General features: G+C 40.8%; 1 protein-coding gene across 6 annotated transcripts in view; it reads left to right on the forward strand.

Annotated features, from left to right (window-relative positions):
- PHIP (PHIP subunit of CUL4-Ring ligase complex) overlaps nt 1-26,013 on the forward strand; it is a 98,143-nt gene that overhangs the window by 2,864 nt on the left and 69,266 nt on the right. For all 6 annotated transcript variants that reach the window (XM_085541956.1, XM_085541958.1, XM_015859017.3 and 3 more), the window contains 5 exons: nt 8,808-8,958; nt 9,069-9,167; nt 17,329-17,489; nt 23,875-24,096; nt 24,640-24,740. In XM_085541956.1, the coding sequence (XP_085398082.1) occupies nt 8,808-8,958; nt 9,069-9,167; nt 17,329-17,489; nt 23,875-24,096; nt 24,640-24,740 (734 nt within the window). The remainder of the gene's footprint in view (nt 1-8,807; nt 8,959-9,068; nt 9,168-17,328; nt 17,490-23,874; nt 24,097-24,639; nt 24,741-26,013) is intronic.

Raw genomic sequence — 26,013 nt, forward strand, 5'->3', positions numbered from 1 at the left:
CTTGTTCATCTCTAATCACAGTATCACAGTCTGGTGCAGGTTGGAAGGGACCTTAGAGATCATCGAGTCCAACCCCCGGGATTCGAGCCCCTGTGTTGCAGAGCGGCACTTCTACCACTTGTGCCACAGGGGGGATTCGAACCCAGGGCCTCCAGTGTCACAAAGTGGCATCCTTAGTTGAATTGAGAGGCTGCTGTTGGTTTGAACCTCAGTTTCTTTTTTAATACCCACCTTTAAGGCGCTGATCCTTGTTTCTGAAGGAGGCAGATTTTGTGCTGTGTTGATGTTACCCTCGGATACCCTGAACTTGCACTAAACTCTACAGAGGGGTCCGAGAAAAGCTAAGAATCACCAATCCCAATGAACGTAATGCTGTGAAGCCTTTTACTCTAGAGGGGCATTAAGACTCTGTGCAGCAGCTGATGGGATTTAAGCCCTGGCTCCTGTTTTATTGTTTGCAAACTGATGCTACTTATTATAGATGTATTTATGTGGATCTTGTGGGCAGTGTTTTTTTTCAGTGGAGGATGCTTCTGGGTTTGTCTTCTTTGTGAAAACATTTGAGATATATTAAGATTACGAAAACAGAAGAAATCATACTAGATGTAATTCCTTAATATTAGAAGGAAATTTGCAGCCTTTAATATATTATTGCTGGAACTTAATTGATGCAAATGACGTTAAATTTGACAATAACCTTGTGAATTACTTTGGTCAGCAGAAGTAAACTTTGTTTCCTTCCAGACCAATGCAGGCTTGTAACGCTACGAGAAGATACATGAGTAGAAGAGCCATTCTGCTATGTTTTGTATTGTGAAGTGGCTTTCTTTCCACTCAGATATTTCAGTGTTTTTCCTATAGTTAGCGTTTGGGGGTGAAGTTGTGTGGTTCTTGCTCAGAGGCTGTAGGCTGTCAGTGCCAGCTGAGTGTCTGTATTGTCGCTGTTACAGTGTTTGTTTGTGCTGGGACAGAGGCTGCTCTGACAGCTGTGTCTTTAGGAGTCTGTTTGAAGGTGACACAGGAGGATGGTGGCAGGACTCTGCAGGTAGCAGGATGTTTTATCTTCTGTCACTTGTGAAAATTGAGTGAACCGTTGCTTTTCCTTTAACATTGAAAGACTGTGGGTTTCTTCTGAGAGGGGATGAAAATCTGGATCTGGAATATTGTGTCCACTTCTGGGCTCCCCAGTACAAAAAAGACAGGGATCTCTTGGAAAGAGTCCAGCAGAGGGCCACTAAGATGGTGAAGGGCCTGGAGCATCTCCCCTATGAGGAGAGACTTAGGGAACTGGGTCTATTTAGCCTTGAGAAAAGAAGGCTGAGAGGGGACTTGATCCAGGTTTATAAATACCTGAGGTGTGGGAGCCATAGTGGTGAGTCTGGTCTCTTTTCAGTAGTGCATGGGGGTAGGACTAGGGGTAATGGGATGAAAGTACAGCATAGGAAGTTCTGCACGAATGTGCACAAGAACTTCTTTACAGTGAGGCTGACGGAGCACTGGAACAGGCTGCCCAGGGAGGTGGTGGAGTCTCCTTCTCTGGAGATATTCAAGACCCGCCTGGACGCCTTCCTGTGTGACATGGTGTAGGGAGCCTGCTTTGGCAGGGGGGTTGGACTCGATCTCTAGAGGTCCCTTCCAACCCCTACAATTCTGTGATTCTGTGAAAACTGAGGCGTCAGTAGATCACTTGTGCAGAGTTAGGGGAGCGAATTGTTTTTATAGGCTCTGAAGCATTTTTATTACGGCCTCGATACACAAACAAGCCACGGTGCATCATTTGACACCGGGGTAATTGTTTTTTCATGTTTCAGTTCCATGTGGGTGTAGCTGATCTAATTGTGTGCTGCTGCTGATAGCCGTCCAGTTCTGCTGCATCCTTTATGCGCCCATCCAAGTGTGCGGTCAGTCGGCGAAGGGAGCTGAACCGTCTGACAAACGAGCAGCACCAGAATGTTTGTGGGATGATTCAGCTCCAGCTTCGTGCACAGGAGCGTGGGCCTGACACCAACGCTGGGTAGATGGGGAGGGCTTGGGAGTCTGCTGGGGTTATTCATACTGGGAACGAGGTGCTTCAACCAGCTGAAGGTGACTTGGGGTGTGCTGTGATCATTTGAAGCTACTATACAGGTGTTCTTGGTCTTCTAGGGTCCCCATCTGGAGTACTGTGTCCAGGTGTGGAGCCCTCAGTACAAAAAAGACATGGAGATTTTGGAAAGGGTCCAGAGGAGGGACAGGAAGATGATCAGGGGGCTGGAGCACCTCCCCTATGAGGACAGGCTGAGGGAGTTGGGTTTGTTCAGCCTGGAGAAGAGAAGGTTGCGGGGTGACCTCATTGCAGCCTTTCAGTACCTGAAGGGAACTTACTCCCAGGAGGGAAGCAAACTCTTCGAAAGGGCTGACAATAGCAGGACACAGGGAAATGGTTTTAAGTTGAAAGAGGGAAGATTTAGGTTGGATGTTAGGGGGAAGTTCTTCACTAGGAGAGTGGTTAGGCCCTGGAACAGGCTGCCCAGGGAGGTTGTGGATGCCCCGTCCTTGGAGGTGTTCAAGACCAGGTTGGACGGGGCCCTGGGCAACCTGATCTAGTAAATGTGTATGTTTGGTGGCCCTGCCAGGCAGGGGGATTGGAACTACATGATCCTTGAGGTCCTTTCCAACCTGGGTCATTCTGTGATTCTGTGATTAACTTCATTCTCATTTAAACCCACACAACTGTGATTTATTTATTTATTTTTTATTTTTCTCCCCTCTGTTGAGCTACAATTTCATTCATGTCAATGATGGTTGAGGAGGCAGAAGGCAGAGAACTGACATGCAGTAGGATGGCAGTGCCATAGGTTTTGTAGGCAGGTTGGCGTGCCATGTTGTTCTCAGAAATGTTTGTTACTGTTTTGCTGGCATCTGCCACTTCCTCTTCCCCTGCCCTCAAATACTGTATGTGATTCAAAGTGAAAATGACAGTTTATTTTTAGGCCGTTTCAGCGTTCGATCTCTTTAACTTCATGCACCTTAGAGTAAACAGAAAGAGGATCTGTGGGACTGGGACATTGGCACTGTACACTGACACTGAACTTCATTGTTTGTGACACAGCAAAGCGTTTCAGGCAGCGGTATGGTTGTTGTTTAGTAATTGGTTTCTTAATAAGTAACCAAGAAGTAACCGAGCACTAAGTGATTCATTTCTTCAGGGAATCCTGCGCTGTGAAAGTATTCAGAGGAACAGGGAGGAAGAAGAAAACTGGCACTGAATCCAACAGCTGTACTGACACCTAATTCTAGTTAGTAACAGTATTTTGAAGAAAGTCTTAGTATTTTGGAGGGTGGTCTGGAAGATTTAGAATTGGTGGTTAAGGAAACTTGTGAGATGACTGTAGTCCTTAGTGAGGATTTTAATTTCATTTTCAGCACTGCTGTTAAACATACAGTGCTGACATGCATGACAGTGTGCAGACATACAGTTGGACATATCCTCTGACCTCACCTATTAAAAGCACAGAATCACAGAATGACCCGGGTTGGAAGGGACCTCAAGGATCATGTAGTTCCAACCCCCCTGCCTGGCAGGGCCACCAAACACACACATTTACTAGATCAGGTTGCCCAGGGCCCCGTCCAACCTGGCCTTGAACACCTCCAAGGACGGGGCATCCACAACCTCCCTGGGCAGCCTGTTCCAGGGCCTAACCACTCTCCTAGTGAAGAACTTCCCCCTAACATCCAACCTAAATCTTCTCTCTTTTAACTTAAAACCATTTTCCCGTGTCAGCCCTTTTGAAGTCAGCATGAAGTTGTTGAATAGCAGGTCATGTTTTCTTGGAGTGGGTGGTTTTTCATCAAGGTCTGTTTATTTCACTAGAGGTTGTGTGTGTTAAAATAATGCACGTTCTGCAGTGATTACTGACGGGAGCTGTATCTTGTGAGATCACGCGTAATTGGGAAGTATGTGAGAAACAAGAACGTTCTGGGCTAATAATTCTCCACTTTGTACCTCTGTGTCCTGTTTTCTTTCCAAGCTGCCCCTCTCAGAAATCAAAGCGATCCAGAGAAATGTAAGGATACGTTCCTGCATTTCCTGATGTTATGGTGCTGAGGCAGTAGCGAGCGGTTGTATTGGGGTATTCAGTTTGACCGATGGTCAGATATAGTGCAGCAATTACTGGAATTCCATTTGGAGGTTGTTTTGAGTAATGTGCTGCATAGCAGAATCATTGAGACTGGGCTGAATGCTGGTTTTGGTGAGATTCAACTCGCATCTTGAGGTCAAAGTAGCTGACTGGCAGATTTTATTGTTGTCCTGGTGTGGAAATATATCTTTGGAAAGATGTACAATTAAACTTATCATTAAGCACATTAACTGTTGGCGTGGGGGGAAAGCAACTGTACTTTAGGGGATGTGTGCCCCTGTGGCGCAAGTGGTAGAAGTGCCGCTCTGCTACACAGGAGGCTCGAATCCCGGGGGTTGGACTTGATGATCTCTAAGGTCCCTTCCAACCCGCACGAGACTACAATGATACTAAGATGTTTCAGTGCGTGCAGTGCTCAGGGGAGAGTCCGGGATGGGGTTATCATTTAGCTGATGTCTGAAGGAGTTGGCATGTGGCTGCGTTTGGCTGCATTATGCATTACCAATCTGACTAAGGAGTTAAATTGTGATGCTGTTGCTTCATTCGTTGTGACTCGGATGTTAAATTATTCTGCAGTGTCATGCAGAATGAAACGATGAGCACTCAGGCCTGCTTGGAAGGTAACCGTGCTTTGAGTGTCGGTCGCAATTGGTGCTGCGTGCTGTGTGTTCCCCTGCTGTTCTTGTGCCTTAAGTGGAGCTGGGGTAGGGAGGCGAGGGGCGAAGCTGAACGTAATGCTTTGTAATGGCATAGAAAACATTGATCATAATTAAGAGCTGAATTTTTTTGCACTAACAGAATTCACGTTATGGTGATGTTTAAGAAAAATGACAGGATAATGACAGAAACGAGTTAGCTTGTTATTCTCCTTACAAATACCGATCTTATGCATTCAGAGTTAAATATTGCAGAAATACTGGTAGGAGGAGGAAAGAAACCAGCTGGGATTTCATCGAGGTGTGGCCGGCAGTAAAAAATATCCCCGCTGTTTATTTACTGTCTGACATAACCATTTTGACATCAGATTTGAAGATTTGTGTTTGTAGTCCAGTCTGCTTTAGCTTAAAGCTGCATGAATTGTAAGTACTTGTACATCTGTCATGGCTTTTTCCCTGCTTCTGCTTTCTCCTCTTGAGTTGAATATGACTTTCCATCATCCTATTGGCTTGTCATGAGCTTTTCTATTTCCGACTAAGCTGTAAAGCATCCTTTTAAAAAGTGATTTAATTTCCTTGTTGGTCACTTAAATTTGATTTCAAAGTCTTTATTTTTTCTTGGTTTCTCCTCTCTCTCTCTGAGGGCAGTAGGAATATTTGGTGTTGGTTTTGCTTCTTTTCATGGTTTACCAGAAAGGCAGAAATAGTAGAATTAAGATGAATTTCTGTGTTTAAGCACTTCTTCATTTTTGGTTTCTACTGTAATTTTAATTGTCACATTAACAAATTAGTAGTGGTAAAAGAGGTTTATTTTCTTTTTCCTGAAGGAGAAGAAAGAAGTTTTCACCCAGAGAAAACTTAGTATTGTGTTTTAATATGCCCAGGGAGGTGGTGGAATCTCCTTCTCTGGAGATATTTAAGACCCGCCTGGACGCCTACCTGTGTGACATGGTGTAGGGAGCCTGCTTTGGCAGGGGGGTTGGACTCGATGATCTCTAGAGGTCCCTTCCAACCCCTACAGTTCTGTGATTCTGTGTGATTTAAATAAATGAAGTCCCCTCCTTTGCCTCTTCATAGAAGGAGGAAAGGGGAGTGAGTAAATAATACTTGCAATGACACGAGATTCTTATCTCCGCAGATTGTACAATGAAATGAAGCTTACTCTGCCTTTTTCTACAATAATACCATTCTTGTGCATGTTCAGTCTTACATACGCAGAATATATATATATATATAAAAGAGGAAAGTGTGTATATATATAGGAAAATAAGAGCTGTGTGTAGACTGCATATAGCTCCTGAATTTTTTATAAACTTCCTGGAACTTGCAAGTGTTAAATGGACCCGTGCTGCTCATTCGACTTATTATTCTTATTTTATTTCAGCACACAGCTCTCTCGGTATTGTGTCGCTTTGTTAATGAGCTGGGTGCAAGCGCTGCTTGGTGGCAAACCAATTGTTAGGGAAATGTTAGAAGCAGCGCGGCTCTCCTTGGCGTCACTGGCTGCTTTCACACAAATGGGCTTAGACAAGGATGCTGCAGTCTGGATAGAAGGTTTGTTTTGAGATTGTACCTGCTAAAGATGAAGAGCTCCCTTATTTCAGGGAGGTGGTTGAATCGCCATCCCTGGATGTGTGTAAGAGCCGTTTGGATGTGGTGCTCAGGGATATGATTTAGCAGAGGGTTGTTAGAGTTATTACTGGTTAGGCTGTGGTTGGACTTGATGATCTTCAAGGTCTTTTCCAACCTGGGTAATTCTATGATTCAAAACAACTGCATAAGGAATTGAGCCTGCCTTCTTTCTGCAAGAAAACAAGAAAAACCGAACACATGGCTTCTGACAAATCATGAGACATATGACTCAAGATCCAAGCTAGCTGTAGTTTTGGAACGTGTCAAAACTGATTTGCTTCATTTGCCTGAGAATTTGTGCACTTCCAAGGATGTGTAAAAATGAAGGGTGTTGAGAGGGATAAAATGGCAACTGCATTGCACGGGAGCTTAATGCTGGTGGTCAGATGAAAACCATCGCTAATTGTTAGTCTTCGGGAGACAAGTTTGGATTCCACAGACATGAGGTCTGGCTGCAGAGAGCTCTTGTACAAAGGGCTGTATTTGTTGGGTTTGTGCTCTTTCTGATAGGAGCGAAGGAGAATAAAAGCGAAGGAAATAGATCCGGGCTGCTGATGGCAGGAACCGTGCATGGCTTTGTCACTCCTTGCAGCTACTCTAATATTCTGGGCACTCAAGCGTGTGTTCTGACTGTGATTCCTCCTTCTCTGAGTAAAGAGAAGCGAGTTTCATTTGCATGTTATTGATAAGGAAAATGAATCAGAATAGCAAGTTCTGAGCGCTGCGGATTATTTTTTGTCTCTTTTACGAGTGCCCGTCTGATGTCATTGAATTTACTCCAATGAACTAATCTGTACGATCAGCTGTAACGTTCAAGTACTTCTTAAATAATTTCCAATGTTTTTCAAGAGAAGCCTTTTTCGTTTTCGTTTTTAACCTGTGTGAATTTTGTAGATCATGTAATTGTAAGGTAAATTCAGGCCTTCTGCAAGGGAAATGTAATTGACAGGAGGGGTGGCAAAAGAGAGCGCTTTTCGTCTGTCACTCAGAGCATGGGGTGGTGGCAATTACAGGTATGAGCAGAGCTTTTCCAGGGCCTCACACACGAGCAGTCCGTATGTTAGCAAACTGTTGGAATAGCTGAAGTGACTGCAGCGTGTCAGCGAGATGGGAGCTTGTTTGATAAAGAACCAGGTATATTCCTATTAATTGCAGTGCAGAAGGGTCCGTCTGCCTGAAATGTCAGTCATGGCCTTCTGTAGTTGAAGAATAACACAGTGTCACAAGTTTTTACTGCACTTTTTTGTGCTAAGTAGTGCTGTGAAGATATGCCTCAGGCTGGGTGAACGACTAACTACTGTGTGCCAGATCCCACACTAGAGCTGAGGATGCGGTTCTCATTCTCCCTTTTCATTTTACTGGTTTAAATGTTCTTTTCTGTTTTTTAGACTGGCAATAACTTGAGAAGAAATATTTTTAAATGTCCAACAGAGAGCTTTGTGGTTCATAGCATCTTACTGTTGTCATATACTTTGAGACTTTTATGTTAAGTTATATGTGGTGGTGTTGCAGGGGATCTATAATTATCACAGTATCACAGTCTTGTGCAGGTTGGAAGGGGCCTTAGAGATCATCGAGTCCAACCCCTGGGATTCGAGCCTCTGTGCAGCAGAGCGGCACTTCTATTCATAATTATGGATCAGAATAGAATGATCTGGGCTGTCAATATTGTTTTGGTGTTGTAGTCAAGTGGCCAGGAGATCTGCTGCTGAGAATAGGAGCTTGTTTTGGTTCTGAGCAGCTGAAAACTCTGAGCAGTGACAGAAAGTGGTTGTGAGTGATGTGTGTATTCCTGTGTTAAACAACAGTTTCTGAGTTCCTGAAGTTTTTGGTTTAGATGCTTTAAATCTTTTTTAATTAAAACAAAGAAACAAGGCAAATTGTGGAGCTTCAGTAATGCCTTACAAACTTGGTGAGTTGAATGCCATTGTGTCCATTGGGTTTTCAACAGAGCTATGTTACATATTCAGTGTATTCCAACCTTTCAGTAATTCTGTAAATATTGTGTTCCTTAGAGACCTTTTCTTAATCTCATGTTATGGTAATTGAAATTGACCAGACAGATAATTAAATGTATAAGAACAAATTCAGTATTACATTTTTTCATTGTTATAAAGGAGCTTATTAGTCTACGAACAACCGTGTTTTAAAGTTACAGTAATAAATGCCAACAGTTCTCTCTACGAGTAGCATAGTTTGAATAGCAAATTTAATTAGGACCGGCTGGAATGAGTTATTGTACTTAAAGGTCATTATGTGTTTTTATCTTCTAAAGAAAATTATAGTATATGACTTTGTGTAATAATCTGGAAAAAAAAAAAAAAAAGCTTATTAATTCTTCAGAAATATTACACTTTTCTTTATCAAATGTTTTGCTTCCTCTTTCATGTAACAGGTGAAATATTACCGACACTTGGCACCCGATCACTTGCTTCAAATATGTCATCGACTAGGACCACTTCTAGAGCAAGAAATCCCCCAGAGCGTCCCTGGAGTGCAGACGTTATTAGGAGCTGGCAGACAGTCTTTGCTTCGTACAAACAAAAGTATGAAAACTGTGTGAGAGCTTTGAGAATTCTTGCTATTTCGTGCCTGTTCTGCGTTACTGCCTGGGAAAATCCTGGTCTCCATTCTTTGTGTAATTCTTCTAAAACAGGTTGCAAACATGTTGTGTGGAAGGGGTCTGCTCTTGCTGCGTTACACTGCGGAAGGCCTCCGGAGTCGCCTGTAAACTATGGCAGTCCACCTAGTATAGGTAAGTCAGTTTTATTAAGGCATTGGCACTGTACAACTTGACTCCCAGGGTAATTAATAGTAGTAATGATGAGTGCTAAGTAGCAGTTCTCTTTGTCCTTGTTTGCGTCATATTCCTTGCACTGAGTATTAGTACTTAATAACTGGTCATATTTGCACATTTGTATATGGAAAAAAATACATATTGTAAATGTACGTGCCAGTTCTGCTCCGAAGCTAGATATTTTTCTTGTTGAAGCATATGGCTGAATAAATTACATTTCAACAGTGAATACGTGCAAATAAACCTCATGTTGTTTAAGGTATAATAATGCTGTCAGGAGGTAAATAATTTGTGCAGTAGACCAACTTGTAGACCATGCTGTCCAGGTTTTACCTGTTGTTGGAGAGAAAGAATAAGTCACACAGACTGGTGATGATGTTCTTTGGAAAGCTGTGAGTGTCCTGTAGGAGGGTGACAAGGAGGGGCTGACAATAGCAGGACATGGGGAAATGGTTTTAAGTTAAAAGAAGGAAGATTTAGGTTGGATGTTAGGGGGAAGTTCTTCACTAGGAGAGTGGTTAGGCCCTGGAACAGGCTGCCCAGGGAGGTTGTGGATGCCCCGTCCTTGGAGGTGTTAAAGACCAGGTTGGACGGGGCCCTGGGCAACCTGATCTAGTAAATGTGTATGTTTGGTGGCCCTGCCAGGCAGGGGGGTTGGAACTACATGATCCTTGAGGTCCCTTCCAACCCAGGTCATTCTGTGATTCTGTGAGGGATCATTTCTGCTCCTTGGTCCAATTACTAATTTCATGGGTCTGCTTTAGTTTGTTGTGTTTCATTGTGAATTGTGCATATGCATATATATACTATCTATGTATATCATTAGTTTCTTTTTTAAGCTTTATTTAAGGTGGTATTTTGTTCTGTGTTAAAACTACCTGTAGGAAGAAAAACTGTCAAAACACAATATATATTGCTACCAGTAATATTGGTTTAGTCAGGGAGTGGCCTTTTTTTTCCATATCGTGTGTAGCTGAACATGCAGAAAAGCATATTCAGTAAATCTACCAAGGCTTCAGAGTAGATCAAGCTTCTAATTAGTTCTAAAAACAGAACAGTGGTTAGTTAAAGGTGTGCCTTGAACAGGCTAATTTACACCTTGTTTCCTGAAAGCTGTTTAAGCGCATGATTAGTTAAACATCATTTGACCTCTAAGTGTGTGTGTGTATGTGGGGCGGGGGGGAGACAAGGGGGGAACAAACATACATTCCCTAGAAGCTTTCTATAGATTTCATTAGCAGCAGCAGTGTTACAATGCAATCCAGAGCTCCTTTTTAGTTGTACGGGCACTTTTTTTTTAACACTTGGAAATTAAGGAACCTGGGAAACTTAAAGGTGACTGAATGAGTTGAGATGCCTTGAGGAGTAAATATTGCAGTAGCAGCAGGTTTCTGGGCGAACCTGAAGTTAAGTTGTTAAAGCAATTTTCAGTTTGAGATGCTGCACGTCGCTGATAAAAGATGGGCTGCTGTTTAAACAGAGGTTTCTGACTTGGCAAAAACAGAGTGTGGAAGGATACATTGGAGAGATACTAAGTAACAATGTAGAAATGCATAGCTGGGTGCTATTCAGGTATGCTCAATGTGGTAACTCGCTGTAGCAGTTTTGGGAAGCTGGAACTCTTGGTGGTGGAATGTTGTTACCCAGTAAGGTAACAGTAAGGTTTCTGTGGACAGGGATAGAGCTCAATTCGGATGCTTAGATTATTTCTAATGTTGAAGAATTGGGTTTAATAAAATTACACTTCAGCCAGAAGATTATGGTTTTGTCTTACAGCTGAAGTAGAAATATGCTGCAGCTAAGAAGCTTTTGAGGTTGAGCACTGCCAACATTGATATGGTCAGATGGCAAAGTATTTAGTGTTCTAGTGGACTTGTTATTTGAAGGCCTTAAAAGAACATGGCTTTGGTGGGTATTTAGAGCTAAGTTTTCAAAACTTCCTCGACTAGTAAATGTATTGGTGGCTTGAGGCAGTTCTCTTAAAACCTACATCCATTCAACAAGATTCTCTTTACAGATATCATTTTAGTATTTAGTTATAAAGAATTGTTTCCATGTTGTGTTCTAGATGTGGGGGAAGAAACGCCTGTTGTTGAATATTTCCCATCTCAAGTGTGTGTGCATTGTCTTGAACACTGAAAGTTGGAAAATCTTGAGCTAAGTGAGCAGCCTTACCTGCAAGGTGTGTGGAGGACAGAGCTGTCTGATAGCACAGGTTTCCTTGGTAGTGATTTTCTGAACTGCCTCTATACTTGGCATATGTACTGAAACATGCTTGAAGAAAAAATTAGTGCAGAAGGCACTGTGTAACTTTGTTCTGTAACTTAATGCACTGTGTGCGTTCTCGGAAAGGGCAGTCAGGCATTGGAATGCACTGCCCAGGAGGTGGTGGAGTCACCGACCATGGGAGTGTTCAAGAAACGTTTGGATGTTGTGTTGATGAATATGATTTAGCTGGGAATTATTGGTAATGGTTGGACTAGATGATCTTCTAGGTCTTTTCCAACCTTGATAATTCTGTGATTCTGTGTGTATTTTTTCAAGGGACAAGGCTGGTGTATGAAGCCTGCCAGTTAGGTATCAAAGGAAGTTATACAAATGCCATGTACAGAAGTTAACCGTTAGGAGAAATAACTCTCAGACTCTTTTTATGAAGAAGAAGTAGGGCTTTCTAAGTAAATGTTATTCTTATGGAAACTTTTGCAGAGTGCTGAATATCTGTAAAATTACAGTAAATTCAACGTACCACTTTTTTCATGACCAGTAATTTCCTCTTCCGAACATCAAAATAAGTGCTGGTAGCTGTGTATTTTCAACTATTTTTTGAATGTTTGATTCAGACATGTGTGTTAAAGTATTTGCTTTTGATTAATCCTATTTTAGTTCAATCCTTATAGTGAAACCGGGAGTTGGAATAAGACTTAATTCATAAATTGAAATTATTCTTAAGTAAATTCCCGTAAGGCTGTGTTTTACGTGTTTGCTGTTTGGAAACTTATTCTTCAGGCTGCATATATTTCAGTTGGTGAGCCCACTAATGACTGGGGAATGGAAAAGAAGTCTGTCTGTCTCATGGAGGATTTTTCCTTTATTTACGTATTACTGAACACGTAGCTATATTTGTTCATTTCCTGGCGTGAGGAACCAATGCAATCGTGATACTGTTATTATTTTCTTTAGTATTAAATTTTTTTCTACATTACACCAGCAGCCCTATAGATAACTTCTATATGCAGTTAAAATACATCTGTACAAATACTTACTTCACCAGAAATCTACAGTATATGTCTAGAATGTAATGGAAAACCAAAACTTGTGTAACGAATAACGTCTCTGTGTTTAATTAAAATCAAAAAGGAGAACTGGCACTCAATGATCTTTAAGGTCTCTTCCCATAGAAGCCACTCTATAATTCTTTTGTTTTGTTAAATACCCATAAAGACATTCATGGATGCAGAAGAAGAAAAGGAACTTTTTTAAAGTAACTTTCAGGACCTGCTAAAAAAAGCTCAGAGCCAAAGCTGGAAGTTCTGAGTTCAGAGCTCTTAGGGAAGCTGGTTATTCAGGTGTGAAGACCTGAGTGAGACTGGCTGCTCATTCCCTTCTGATGATGAATATGTTTCCTGGCTGATTAAGATATCTGCCTGGTTTTGCTCTGGGGGACACCACTCATGACCGGCCACCAACTGGATTCAACTCCATTGACCACAACTCTTTGGGGCTGGCCATCCAGCCAGTGCTTCACCCAGTGGAGCGTACATCCATCCAGACCATGGACAGTTTAATGTTGTAGCTTTCTTACTGACAAACAAGAAGTGTAGAGTCCTACAGCTAGGCAGGAACTAGGATGTCCTGGGATTACCCAGCTGGAAAACAGCCTCGCAGAAAAGGACCTGTGGGTCCCGATGGACACAGAGTTGAATGTGAGTCAGCAGTGTGTTCTTTCTGCTAAGAAGGCTTACAGTGTTCTTGGCTATATTAGGCAAAGTATAACTTCACCAAGGGGTGATCCTTTCTCACTACTCAGCACTGAGGAGGCCATGACTGGAGTGCTGTATTTGGTTTGGATGTAAGAGAGAATTGCATTGGAAAGAGGTCCAGTACGGGGCTGTGAAGTTGATGAAGGGACTGGAATGTTTCTCCTACAAGGGGAAGCTGAAAGAGCTGGGAGAAGACTGCAGACAGCCTGGAGAAGACTCAGAGGGATCTTGTCAGTGTGTATTAATACCTAAGTGGGACTTTACTCTGGTGCTCAGGAGGCCGTGGACACAAACCAGAACACAAGAGGTTCTATCTAAACATCAGGAAACTTTTATTCACTATGATGTTGATCACAGATTGTTTGGGGTGGTTGTGAAGTTTTCACCTGTTGTGGTTTAACCCAGCAGGAGGCTCAGTACCACACAGTCGTTTGCTCACTCCCCTCACTTCTGCTTGATGTAATATTATATGGAATTTGCCTTTGGCTAGTTTAAGTCAGTTGTCCTAATTCTGTTCCCTCCCAGCTCCTTGGGTACTTTGCTGAGAATGGCCTTGGCTCTGTACAGTGCTGCGTAGCAGCAACTATAAACACTGGTGTGTGTTATCAATATTGTTTTTCTCCTAGAACCAAAACATGGTATCATACCAAACACTCTGGTTTGAAGAAAACAGTTCTGTTCCAGCTGAAACTAAGACACTGTCCTTAGTGATACTCAAAACCCAACTGGGCTGAGTCATGGACACACTGCCCTGGTGTCCCTACTTGAGCAAGGATTTGGACCCTGGTATCTTCCAGAAGTCCCAATCTCAGCCAAGCTGCGATTCTGTGGTAGCAGTTAGTAGTAGTCACATCTGTGACTTATTTTTTTCTTAATAGAGATCAATCTTGTTTATGGGTACAAGAGGCATACAGAGCTAAGATAATTTTAACTTCCTTAGTTAGCCAGGCATTGGGTGGCATTTATTTGTGTAGTATATACTTGACAGTGCCCTCCTAGTAATGAAAAGCCAAACAGCTTCTAATGTGTAGCTTTGTTCTTGCATCAAACCTTTCTTTCTTCTCTGGGTTGACACAGTGCTCTCTTAAGTGTTCCTTGGATAAAGCTTATATCGTTTTCTTAGCTGGTTATGTACTGCATGTGGCTCCCACTGCAGCTGTTCAACTGCCAACGCATTGTCCCTCTTCCTGTGATTGAATCATCACCTTTGCTCACGTTGACTCAATTGTGTGAGGCCAAGCAGAACCAAAGCAGAAGCAGAAAACTGCTAGTGGAGCTCAAATGAGAGTTGCAGGAGTGACTTCTGTACAGGAGTTTCTAAAATCAATCTTCTCTACAGCAAAAATTGAGCTAGAGTAGCTTAAGGACTATACAAGGCCTGGCAGATGGTAAAGTCAAATATGAGGAACTGCTCCTTTAACTTGAAGACCTATAATTAGTACAAAGGCGCTATAATTAACAGTTGGTAGCCTCTCTTACCTTGACTTGCACCGGAAAAATCAGCTTTACCGTTCTGCTGCATAAGATGAGGTTATTTTTCTTTCATTTTTTGCGTGTACTCTGAAGGGAAAAAGCTGTGCTTCCTCTGCTAACAAGGTGGGCAGGTGTCACAGTGGAGCCATAAACATTTGGGTCAGAATATGTAAATCATAGAATTACTCAGGTTGGAAAAGACCTTGAAGATCATCAAGTCCAACCGCAGCCTAACCATAGTACCCTAACTCTAACAACCCTCTGCTAATTCATATTCCCAAGCACCGCATCCAAACGGCTCTTAAACACAAGTGTAGTTAAATGGACGGCTGTATTGAGGGAATTGAGGAACATTAAAATTATTTTTAAATGGTAATGTGATTTTTATATATTTATTTTTTAATATAAATTTGGGTCAATGCAAATCTGTGAGGCTCACTTTTCTCATTTCCATTGCCACTGTGTGCTGCTCCTGTTTTGCAGTAGGCTGATAGTTGCTAAACTGGGGACACTTCATCTGTTGAGTTCCCCAGCGATCTGTGAACTTGTAGCAAGCTGCCTATCACTATTTGACAGCAACAAGGATATCAGCAGAAATATTGGCTTAGGCTCTGTTTATTCACTAATGGAGATAATTAAATTAACGTATACACATATATATATATAATTTCAAGATTACATATATATATTCAAGATTTATATATACATATATAAAGATATATAATCTTTATATATAAAGATTGAAATTATATATATATATAATCTTGAAACTGATCTGTTATGTTTGTAGAGTTTTCCATAAATTCAGATGTTAGAAGTAAAATGCTTGAATGAGTTTGTCGGTTGCTTAATGTTAAAGAATCCACTTGTTTTTAAATTTACTGACAGAACATATCTGCAAATTAAGCTCCTAGCTTAAATTTTCTGTTATGTGAGCTATGAATTCATTTGAAGGCATTGCTGTAAAAGCCGATTTCCAAGCAAGAATCATCTTGTATTAAGAGCAAATAAAAGGTAATTTCAGAATAGGCTGAGATTGTGTAAGATCGCTTTATTGTTGTGACAAATACCTTTCTTTGTTTTATTCTTTGTGGTGGATGTGGGATGTCTTTTTACTGTTGATGTTTCGGAAGCAGAAACTGGATTTATCTCGTGACTGAGCTAATCTGGGTTTCGTGCTGTTCTGAAGTAGATTTTTGGCAAGGAAAAGCTTTGTTATAAAGCAAATGCAGCTGCATCTTCTTCTTGTTTGAGAGCAGGGTGAAGAGGTTATAGCAGAGCCTTAAGGCAGTAGTGGCCCATTGAGTTGGTGCTTCACTCTACAGCTACTGATCCTGCTCCTTCACAAAGCGTTTTAAACAAGGAAAAGGAATCCTTAGGCTACATATGCAGTAAACTAAATGTTTCAGGGCTGTTCTCATGGCCTAAAGCCAGTAGGCTTGGCAGTTATCCATACCACTAAGTGCTTTTGCTCCTGTGTAGAGCAGCTGCTATCCAGTTTGAATGAAGTTTGACCTGTGCTGACTCATGAACTTTGGTCTCATTTACCTGGGCCAAGCCAGGCAATACAAGAGGCTTGTAGACAGTTGATGCTAATGAGTGAAGGTTATTGAGTGCCCAGACCCATGCCCATGCCCTGGTTCTGCTTACTTCACTAGTACAGGCATTACCTTGGTCCAGAGTAAGGAATGCCTAACCAGAGTAGTAATGACAGTAGCAGCTGCCTGTCTTGGAAGTGATGGGTCTTTGTTTTCATGTATGATGCTGTGGATACTGCTGGGCATTAGTTTTTTACTTCTTGCATTTTGCTGGCTGCAGTTGTATGAAATATAAAGTATGTTGCCATTTTTTTCTTTGCTCTGGTAACAACATGGAGAACTGTTTGGCATGTATGTGTGTATGTCCATGCATTCAAACACTATACTCTGTTGCTTTATCATTGTATGAATAGCAGTTTAAAATTGGGAACAGTGACATTTATTTTGAATGGAGATTTCCATCTTGTTACAACAAAGGTTTCTGGACCTCCTTATAACTCGAGGGGAAAAAATAGTCAAAATCAAAACTTTCCAGAAGAATCATAGAATCATAGAATTACTCAGGTTGGAAAAGACCTCAAAGATCATCAAGTCCAACCGCAGCCTAACCATAGTACCCTAACTCTAACAACACTACACTAAATCATATCCCTGAGCACCACATCCAAACGGCTCTTAAACACATCCAGGGATGGCGATTCAACCACCTCCCTGGGGAGCCTATTCCAGTACCTAACTACCTTTTCTGTGAAGAAGTTCTTCCTAATATCCAACCTAAACTTGCCCTGGCACAACTTGAGGCCATTTCCCCTCGTCCTGTCACTTGTCACCAGTGAGAAGAGACCTGCCCCGCTCTCACTGTAAGCACCTATAATTAGCCTATATTAGGTTTGGTGTACTTTATCTTCATGCTTTGCTTTGCACTTTAGTACTTTTTTGGATATTTGTATCATAGGCTGCTTTTGTGTTATTATTTTTCCCCTGTGATGATAAATGGAGAGAATTAATATAGTAAGGTATTCATGTGACCAGTTATGCAGCGCTGAAATGAACTTTCCCTTCTGAGGTGTGTTATGGCTTATGAACCCAATATAAATCTCTTTTCTTTTTTCTTTCCCCATTTGGTAGTGGATACCTTATTCTCAAGAAAACTGAATGGAAAATACAGACTTGAACGCCTTGTCCCAACCGCAGTCTATCAACATATGAAGATGCATAAACGAATTTTAGGACACTTATCTTCTGTATACTGTGTAACTTTTGATCGGACTGGAAGGCGAATATTTACTGTGAGTACAAATATTTTTTGTATTATTTTATTAGAGCACAGATAGCATAGTTTCCCAAACCTGAGTGTACTGACATTTATTAGTAGCAGGTGAATGATTTGCTGCTGTTACTTTCAGATGCATTTTGCATGATGGTGCCAGTTTACTTGTTAAGTTAATTCAGCATGCTGAATGTGCTGGTGACTGCTAATCCACGCAGTTCAGTCAGAAAACTGCAGTTATTTTCTATGAAATTACCTTGTGCAGATTCTTTCTTTTCTTGACTTCTGTTCTCTGGGAAAGGCATAGAGAAAAGAACAGGCTGCTATCAGGGAATATTAGAAGTCAGGGTAGATAATCAGTTTGTATCATAGTATCATAGTCTGGTGCGGGTTGGAAGGGACCTTAGAGATCATCGAGTCCAACCCCCGGGATTCTAGCCTCTGTGTAGCAGAGCGGCACTTCTACCACTTGTGCCACAGGGGGGATTCGAACCCGGGCCTCCAGTGTTGCAACACGGCATTCCTACCACTGTAGGTAGATTATTTTAGCCTTTCTCTATAACTTTTATTACATTTTAAATGACTATGAACAGGCTGGTAAATTTGTGCAGCATGTTGATGATTGAAAAGTAGCGTGGTGTTTTTTAACAAATGTTGGTCTGTGAGTAATTGTGATCCGTGAGATCCCAGGAACTGATTTTTATAGCAATGTTCTCAGTATTTACAGCTAATTTCATTGTGTTGCTGTGGTGGAGTTTTTTTTTGCTCTTATTGTTGTTTACTCTGAGGATGTCTGAAATTGGTACTAAAAATGCAAGTTTCTTAAAGTGGGAATTAGGAAAACCTATACGCATCAGTGTAATTTGGATTCCTTAGTAAGTAGTCAACTTTAGTAAAGCCAAGGATTATATAAATGCACGCCTTGTGTCAATCTAGGATGCTCTGGCTGCATTTCTTGCTTTCTGGATTGTTGCTGGATTCTTGTGGTGTGTTTGTGGATTTGGGAGCTTGTTTGCACTCTTTGGAATGCCATGACAGATAATTCGGGCAGTGCAGGTGGAAGTGTGGTTTGGTTTTACATTGTTGCAGTTTGGACTTCTCAAATGTTTTTAACGTGGTTGTAAATACAATTTGTCCTTCTGCCCACATACAATTTATTTAATTCATTGTGTGGAAAAATGTGTGGCTGCAGGGACTGTGGCACTTAGAGAAGTATGAGCAGACTGCTGCTTATTTGTTTGCTTGTTCATAGTAGAGATCTTCTCGATATTTCTTTAGCTTTCATTGACAAGCTAAGTCCCTCAACAGTCATAGGCATTAAATTCTTACCATCTCCTCTAGTTTGTGCACGATTCACCTGTCAGAAGAAGTGTTGCTCTGATGCTGTGGGCTTATTTTATATGTGACAAGGCAGAATGGGTTAGGGATTTTGTGTGCAAGCATAAAAATCCCCAGTGTTCATCCTGTTCAGCTGTATGTAGAAACTTCTGTTTGTGCTTCCTTGAAGAAGTGCCTGAAACTCCTTGCTAAGGTCTCATGATTCATCATTTTCTTAAATCCCAAGTACCTTAAATCTGTTGTCTTTGAGGGGCTTACTAAAGTTCCCTTGAGTGCATCTGTAATGAAGAGTAGAGTTGCACATTCCCTTGTGTTTTGCAGTGTGACTTGAAAGTCATTAGAGAGACATTTCTTTCTACTATAAGAACAATTTATTTCTAAACGAAAAATAGAAGGATCTGGCATAAAATGAGGGGAGCAGTTGTGCTGCTGTAATCCCCGAGCTCTGCTGGCAGTCCTTTACTGAGAGATAAAATGGTGTCCGTGGTATAATTGCTTAAAAAAAGGTCTTGGGTTCAGATCACAATTATTTCAATCCAGTGTTGAATAAAGTGTCAGTAGAAAGTAATTGTAGTTTGTATGTTTTCCTCTGTGGGGCCGGAGCAGAACCTCTTACCTCAGTGTTATCGGATAAATCCAGTCTTCTTTGTGTAAATGTTTAAACGTCTTTCAACAAATGGAATACCAAAGTGTTCCATTCTATATTGCGGTAAAATCCAAGTTGTAGTTGCTGTGGTGATGCAATTTGTTGGTAAATTTGGCATTTATAAATGAACTTATGAACAAAAGGAGGACAGATTTCATTCTAGACATGTCTGTTACCAGCATATAAATTTGTGTGTATCAGTAGGGAATCATTCTTACTCTGATTTTACTCTACAACCTCCAACATTTAGTGTAACATTAGCTAGGTAAGAGAGATTGTTTTAGATTTATAGTTGGTTGTAGAAGCTTCATTTTCCTTTCCTCTGAAGGACTGAAAACCTCTACGTTTATGTTCTCTTCCTGTGCTGCTTCAAATTAAAAGAAAGAAAAAGTGATCTCAGCACATTTTTGAGTCATACTGTTCAGAGAGATGTTATCTTTGTTAGGAAGAAGATGCTCTTGGTTTGCCTAACATCAGTGAAAACAGGACATGAAGCAGTTTTCCTGCTAGCTAGTAGGTCATGCAATGACAGATCCTATTTACCTTCTGTTAAAGATTTCACAAGAGATTTCTGAAGATCAGCCTCTAAAATGTTTTTTTTTCTTTTTTTTCTGAATATATGCAGATATTCCCAGTTTACAAACTGGGGTGTCTTGGTGACTTCTATTTTCAAATTAACTGCAGTGAATGCAACTTGCAGAGACACACCTGAAAGAACATGCAGCCTTCAATGAAGGAAGCCTTACTATTTCTGAGACTGTTTTGGATCTCTTGGAACCACGTGCTAGTGGTAGGGACAGGCATTGCCTTCTCTGTTTCCTGTACTGCTTGGTCCTTCCAAGTCAGAAAGTTGCCAACATTGTTTCCCTCATCTTTATCTTCCCATCTCCTCTGAGATCCTCTTTCTAGGGAATAATAATAAGCAGGGGAGTGTAATAACTTGTGGTTGGAAAGAGACTGATCTGTATGGTTTTTGGCAGTCTCACTGCAGCCCACAAGTCTCTGTAATGGTAGGAAAGTGAACCAGTTTTACTCCATACCTTGGTAGTGCTGTCATCAGTTCTCTGTAAGGGCTGAGCCAGTTCTAGGATTTGTTTTTGACAAATGCTTTTAATAGGCACATAATTTGTAGTAGTTGCAGACATAACCTTGGAAACAGAAGCTGTGGTGTAAGCCGATGCCCTTGCTGGTAGAACTGGAGCAGTGTTTGTAAGAGTTGTGAATTATCCCATTCAATTCAGGCAGAATCTCATGGATTTATTAGAGCTCCTATATTACAATCTTGCCAAGATGCCACAGAATTTATAACTTACCTTAGTCATTTTTCTTGCTGAGACTTGCTAACAGTTTAATTTTCCTCTACAGGGGAGAGGTACAACACATGCCTCTATAGCTGTCCTGGAGCCAGCTGGTAGGGAGCAGTCTGATTTTATGCTGATCTGCTTTCCTCAGTTTGCTGTTAAATAGACCTCCGAGGTTTCTCCAGGTGGCATTAGGTCCTAAAGCAAAGCTAACGTTCTTCTTGTCTGTTTCTTTGTTATTTTTATTTTCCCCTCCTTGTTTCTGACTCTTTAATGTCTCTATCTACGCACAGATTGTTCTCCATCAATTACATTCTGCAAGCAGCTTTTTAGGGGTCTTTTAATGCAAGGTTTAGTTTATTGGGTTGTCTTTTATTTGTTTACTTATTTTCTTTGAACAATCTGTTCATCCAGTAGAATGGCTTCAAGCTGTAAGTGAATAGCTTATTCATAATGTTGATCCTCATGATGTGAGAACTGCAGAAGCATGTTTTATGTGATACGTACAGTGCTGTAGAGAGTGTTACTTGTGCAGCTAGAGAAGAGAAGGTTGCGGGGTGACCTCATTGCAGCCTTTCAATACCTGAAGGGAACTTACACCCGGGAGGGGAGTAAACTCTTCGAAAGGGCTGACAATAGCAGGACACGGGGAAATGGTTTTAAGTTAAAAGAGGGAAGATTTAGGTTGGATGTTAGGGGGAAGTTCTTTACTAGAAGAGTGGTGAGGCCCTGGAACAGGCTGCCCAGGGAGGTTGTGGATGCCCCGTCCTTGGAGGTGTTCAAGACCAGGTTGGACGGGGCCCTGGGCAACCTGATCTAGTAAAGGTGTATGTTTGGTGGCCCTTCCAGGCAGGGGGGTTGGAACTACATGATCCTTGAGGTCCCTTCCAACCCGGGTCATTCTGTGATTCTGTGCAGCTCCGAGAAAAACTGGGGCTGGTGGTTTGAGACTTCTACACTGTGATGCAAGCAATGTTAATGTTTATGTTAATGGCTTGGTACTGTTCTCATGCATTTATTGCTTTGCATAAGAGATTAATCTGCTTGCGAGTGTCTTCCCTCCTCACTCTCCTGGAGTGTTTGGAGGTTTTGACTTCCTTTGGAAGTATTGGAATCTCTGTTCTCTTCATGCTTCAAGTCTCTGTTTTGTGGGTGAGAATATTATTTATCATCTCTATCACCATTAATTTCATTCATTCCGCCCCTTCTTACCCCTTCTGTGTTTTGAGGTTTTTTTTTTGGTTGTAACTATATTTCTAAGACAAATTTGCCAGCCTTTTCATGCTCAAAATCTTGCAGTGTAATCAGTGTAGAACAGAGTGAGCTCATAATGCTCTTTAGATCATTGTTGCATTAAGTAGGTAATGTTATTGGCCAGAGTTTAGTTAAACATTCTCAGGTGCAGAGAGATGTCACGAAAACCCTTTCATAATAAAAATCTGTAGTGAAAGTATATTTCACTTTCTGTTAAGGGCTCTTGTCATTTACAAAACTTGTTGTAATATACCAGTACTTGAAAAGAACAATATAAACTTTGAAGAATGTTTAGGACTTGAAGACATCAGTGCACTGTTGGCTCTTACTTTGGGAGCGTGAGTATGATGGGGTTCGATGTAGAGTCTAAAACTGTTTTTAAGCACAAAAGTGCAAATTTAAATCTAGGAGAAACAGGAAACATCTTAGTTGAGTAGTATGGGTGCTTTATAGCCTGCTTATATATTCATTATAAGGAAGCAAAGGGACTAAAATAATCTGTTTAAAACTTACAGCTCAGAGGAAAAAATGCTGCCCTTTTTTCTTTTTTTCTACTCCTTGCTTTCTTGGTGCCTTAAAGTGAATAAATCAGGTGAGAAGTAAAATTAGCCTGAATAAAGATATTCAATACAAGTGAGATTTGGAGCCCTTTCGAAAGCATTAATTGCTCACAACATCATTTAAATGCATTTAAACAGCTGTAACAGTATTTAAGAGATCCTTGGGTCTTCTTTCTTCTTGTAGAAATTCTTAACTGGGGAGTCCCGCACTGTTTCTTTCCATGCAGATATTGGAGATGAATTCAGTGCAGCAGTAATAGTAGATCAATTGCACAGTAGGTTCAACCATTGGATCTTACCTCAGTGGGCCTGAATCAAAAAAAAATTGGGATTAATATCTACTTTTAGAACTGCACTCTGGGTAAAATGTCTGGTGAGGTCCTACTTCAGGTAAAATTCAGGGAAATTACTGAACTTATACTCTACTTGCTGCTAGAATGCGTGGTTTTTTTAATTTACTTTTGATGGTAATGCACTAATGATGGTATTGAAAAAACTGAAAATAAATGCTCAAAAAAGTGTTGTGGCTCTGTTCACAATTTTGGATAGCTGCTAGTAAAGTGTTGTAACGTGCCTGAGGTGCGGAGTGTAATGGTAAAGGAAAGGCTGGGTCATTGTGCAGGTTTATCAATGGAGAAGTGTTAGTTTTATTTTTGTTGTTGCTTTCAGTGGTTTCTGTTATAGCTACTTTAGTTAAGGAGGAGAAAAGTTCAGGGTAAAATAAAGTACAAACTAATGGAGTTATTTCCTCTTAGAATGGCTTACTTAGGGTTTTGGCAATTTCAGGCTCAGGAATATTGGTGTTTCCCATGCTTTGGCTTTCTGAGGTAATTTGTTCTAAGTTGCAGAGCTTCAGGAAGAAATTGAAACATGAGTTACAGTGTATACAATGTGCACGCAGACAGGGGAATGGGGATGTTTGTCCTCAGACTTTGTGTCTGCCTCAGACCTTTGCTCTGCATGGCTGTCTTAGCCAACATTTTTCTCACATAAAACCTAATGAGATGAACCCAACAGTTGGGGTGATTAATGTGATACTGATGTTTGCTTTGCACAGGATTTTTATTGCATGTTTGTTGTTCCTAGAGCCCTTCTCTGCTTGCCTTGTTGTGTCTTTAGAACAGCTGTTTCGAAAAGCAGCATCTCATTGCATAAGATTTCCAGGATGCAGAGCAAGATATTTAGATTAAGGGGATAGTTATCAGAATCATTTTTCTGTTCAGAAAATCTAATGCTCAATATCTTGAGTTTTGTCTAATTGAACTGTGTGATAGAAACAGCTAATGATTTCTACCTTATTTCTAGGGATCAGATGATTGCCTTGTAAAAATCTGGGCAACGGATGATGGCAGGTTGTTGGCTACCCTGAGAGGGCATGCAGCGGAAATATCTGATATGGCAGTGAACTACGAGAACACCATGATAGCTGCTGGAAGCTGCGATAAGATGATCCGAGTTTGGTGCCTTCGAACTTGTGCACCCTTAGCAGTTCTGCAGGGCCACAGTGCGTCTATTACGTCATTGCAGGTAGGTTTTCGCTTTGCAAAGTCACCTGAATAGCAATATGAATTTTTTGGCTGATAAAGAAACCACTTGAGAACTTTCCGTGCAATAATAATGTCTATGGGGTAGCTAAGCTGTGAAGGAAGAAGTTGTTTCATGGTACTTGTTGCAAAAATGACACATTGTTGCAGTATCTGATCCTTGCAAAATGTCAGGCATAATCTATTAGTGGGAAGGGGAAAATAAAAAAGAAAATTCCTTAAAATAATAATAATAATTGCACTGTTCATGTGGACAACTCTGTTATGAAGTATGATTGCTTTGCAGACTGATTCTGAGTACCAGTATGTTGAGTAAAAACTGCAGTCAATACTGAACAGTTTGCTCTGCTTCCTGTTAGGGGTTGCTTGGTATTGTACAGTTTGTATTGTGGGGAAGGAGCAACCACAGTGCTTTCAAGTAACCCAGAAAGGTTGTTCTGAAGGGAGAAAGTTATTCTGAAAAGCACCGTGTTGTTGGAGTACTGACCTTTTCTTCTTTTCTTCCCCCTCATCTTCCCTCTCCCAGTTCTCTCCACTCTGCAGTGGCTCAAAGAGATACTTATCTTCAACCGGGGCGGATGGAACAATATGCTTTTGGCTGTGGGATGCTGGCACCCTTAAAATAAAGTTAGTTGTTATTTTATTTATTGCTATTTCTTAGTTTGTGATTAAGAATGATATGCAAACATTGTAGAAAAGTCTTGTCACTGGTTGTTTCGCTGTGTGTTCAGTAGTTGGAATGATCCATTTCTAGGAGTTGATATAACTTGCTTGTTTGTCTTTTAAGAACTAAGGTAAAAACATAAGTAGCCACTGAGGGCTTTTGTAGGGTTAAATCAGTATACAACCACTTTTTCCTGTGGCTCCATTAATAAAGTGATGTCAAAGTTGACTTTTTTATTCTATTCTAATCCCTTAGTCCCAAATGAAACAGATATTTTGACAAAATGCGCTACAAGGTGATTGCAATTTAGATCTGAGAATCTAAGGATTAGTGGGAGGAGGTAATGTCCTAGCAAGAAATTAGGATGGAGTTGCTTTTGGTTTGTTTGTCTGATGATTTCTTCTCTCTAAAACCTGTTTTTAGTTGCTCTCTAACTGTAGCGTGTTAAAGAGGGTGTCACTCATGGGCTGTGTATTGATGGATGAAGTTGACTCTGAAGTTTCTGCCTTCAAAAGTCTTGCCAGAGCCCTCAATTCGTTTTTTATTATGAGTATTAAAAATAACTTCTTCAGTAGCTTTCAAATGCTTTTTCTCCTCCTTAATTGCAAAACATCTGGAGCGTAAAATTGGAAATAGTTAATAATCACTGATAATTCAGTTTTGAGCAAGGATCTCTTCCCTTTCCTAATTAGAGAGTAGTGGAATTAATGAGACTTAAATGGCTTACAATGTATAAGCTGGGAGATGAATATTTGGGTGAATCATGGAGTTAGATGGAATTTGTCTTGAGGAAAAAAAAAAAGAGTGAGCTGTTTTCAGTTATGGTGGAGGATTCTCAGTTCCTATCTATGGCGTTACACAAATGGATAATACAAATTTTAACACTCAGAAAATATAAAAAAAATTAAGGTGTTTTGTTTGTTTGTTTGTTTAAAATAATCCTTTCATGTGTAAATAGCCACAGAAAAGGTCTGAAATAAAAAAAAAAAACAAAACAAGTTCAGTTGCATCTTGAAGAATTGAAAGGAGGTAGTTCCATAACCGAAGTCATGCAGCAATTCATGCTGCTTAACAGGAGAGTGCAGAGTACCTTTGTGAGTGGAGCCTATTCTGTCCTTAATGATTGTTCTCATAGCGTTTCCTGTGTTGAGTGTCAGAAGATAGAGGGACCCTTTAAACTATGAGGTCTACTCTGATAGTAATGCCTCCTATTTTATTATGTTATCCCCTGATGTC

The sequence above is a fragment of the Coturnix japonica genome, chromosome 3 (genome assembly GCF_054131305.1).
Source record: "Coturnix japonica strain WE chromosome 3, WE-NBRP24, whole genome shotgun sequence".
NCBI lineage: Eukaryota > Metazoa > Chordata > Aves > Galliformes > Phasianidae > Coturnix > Coturnix japonica.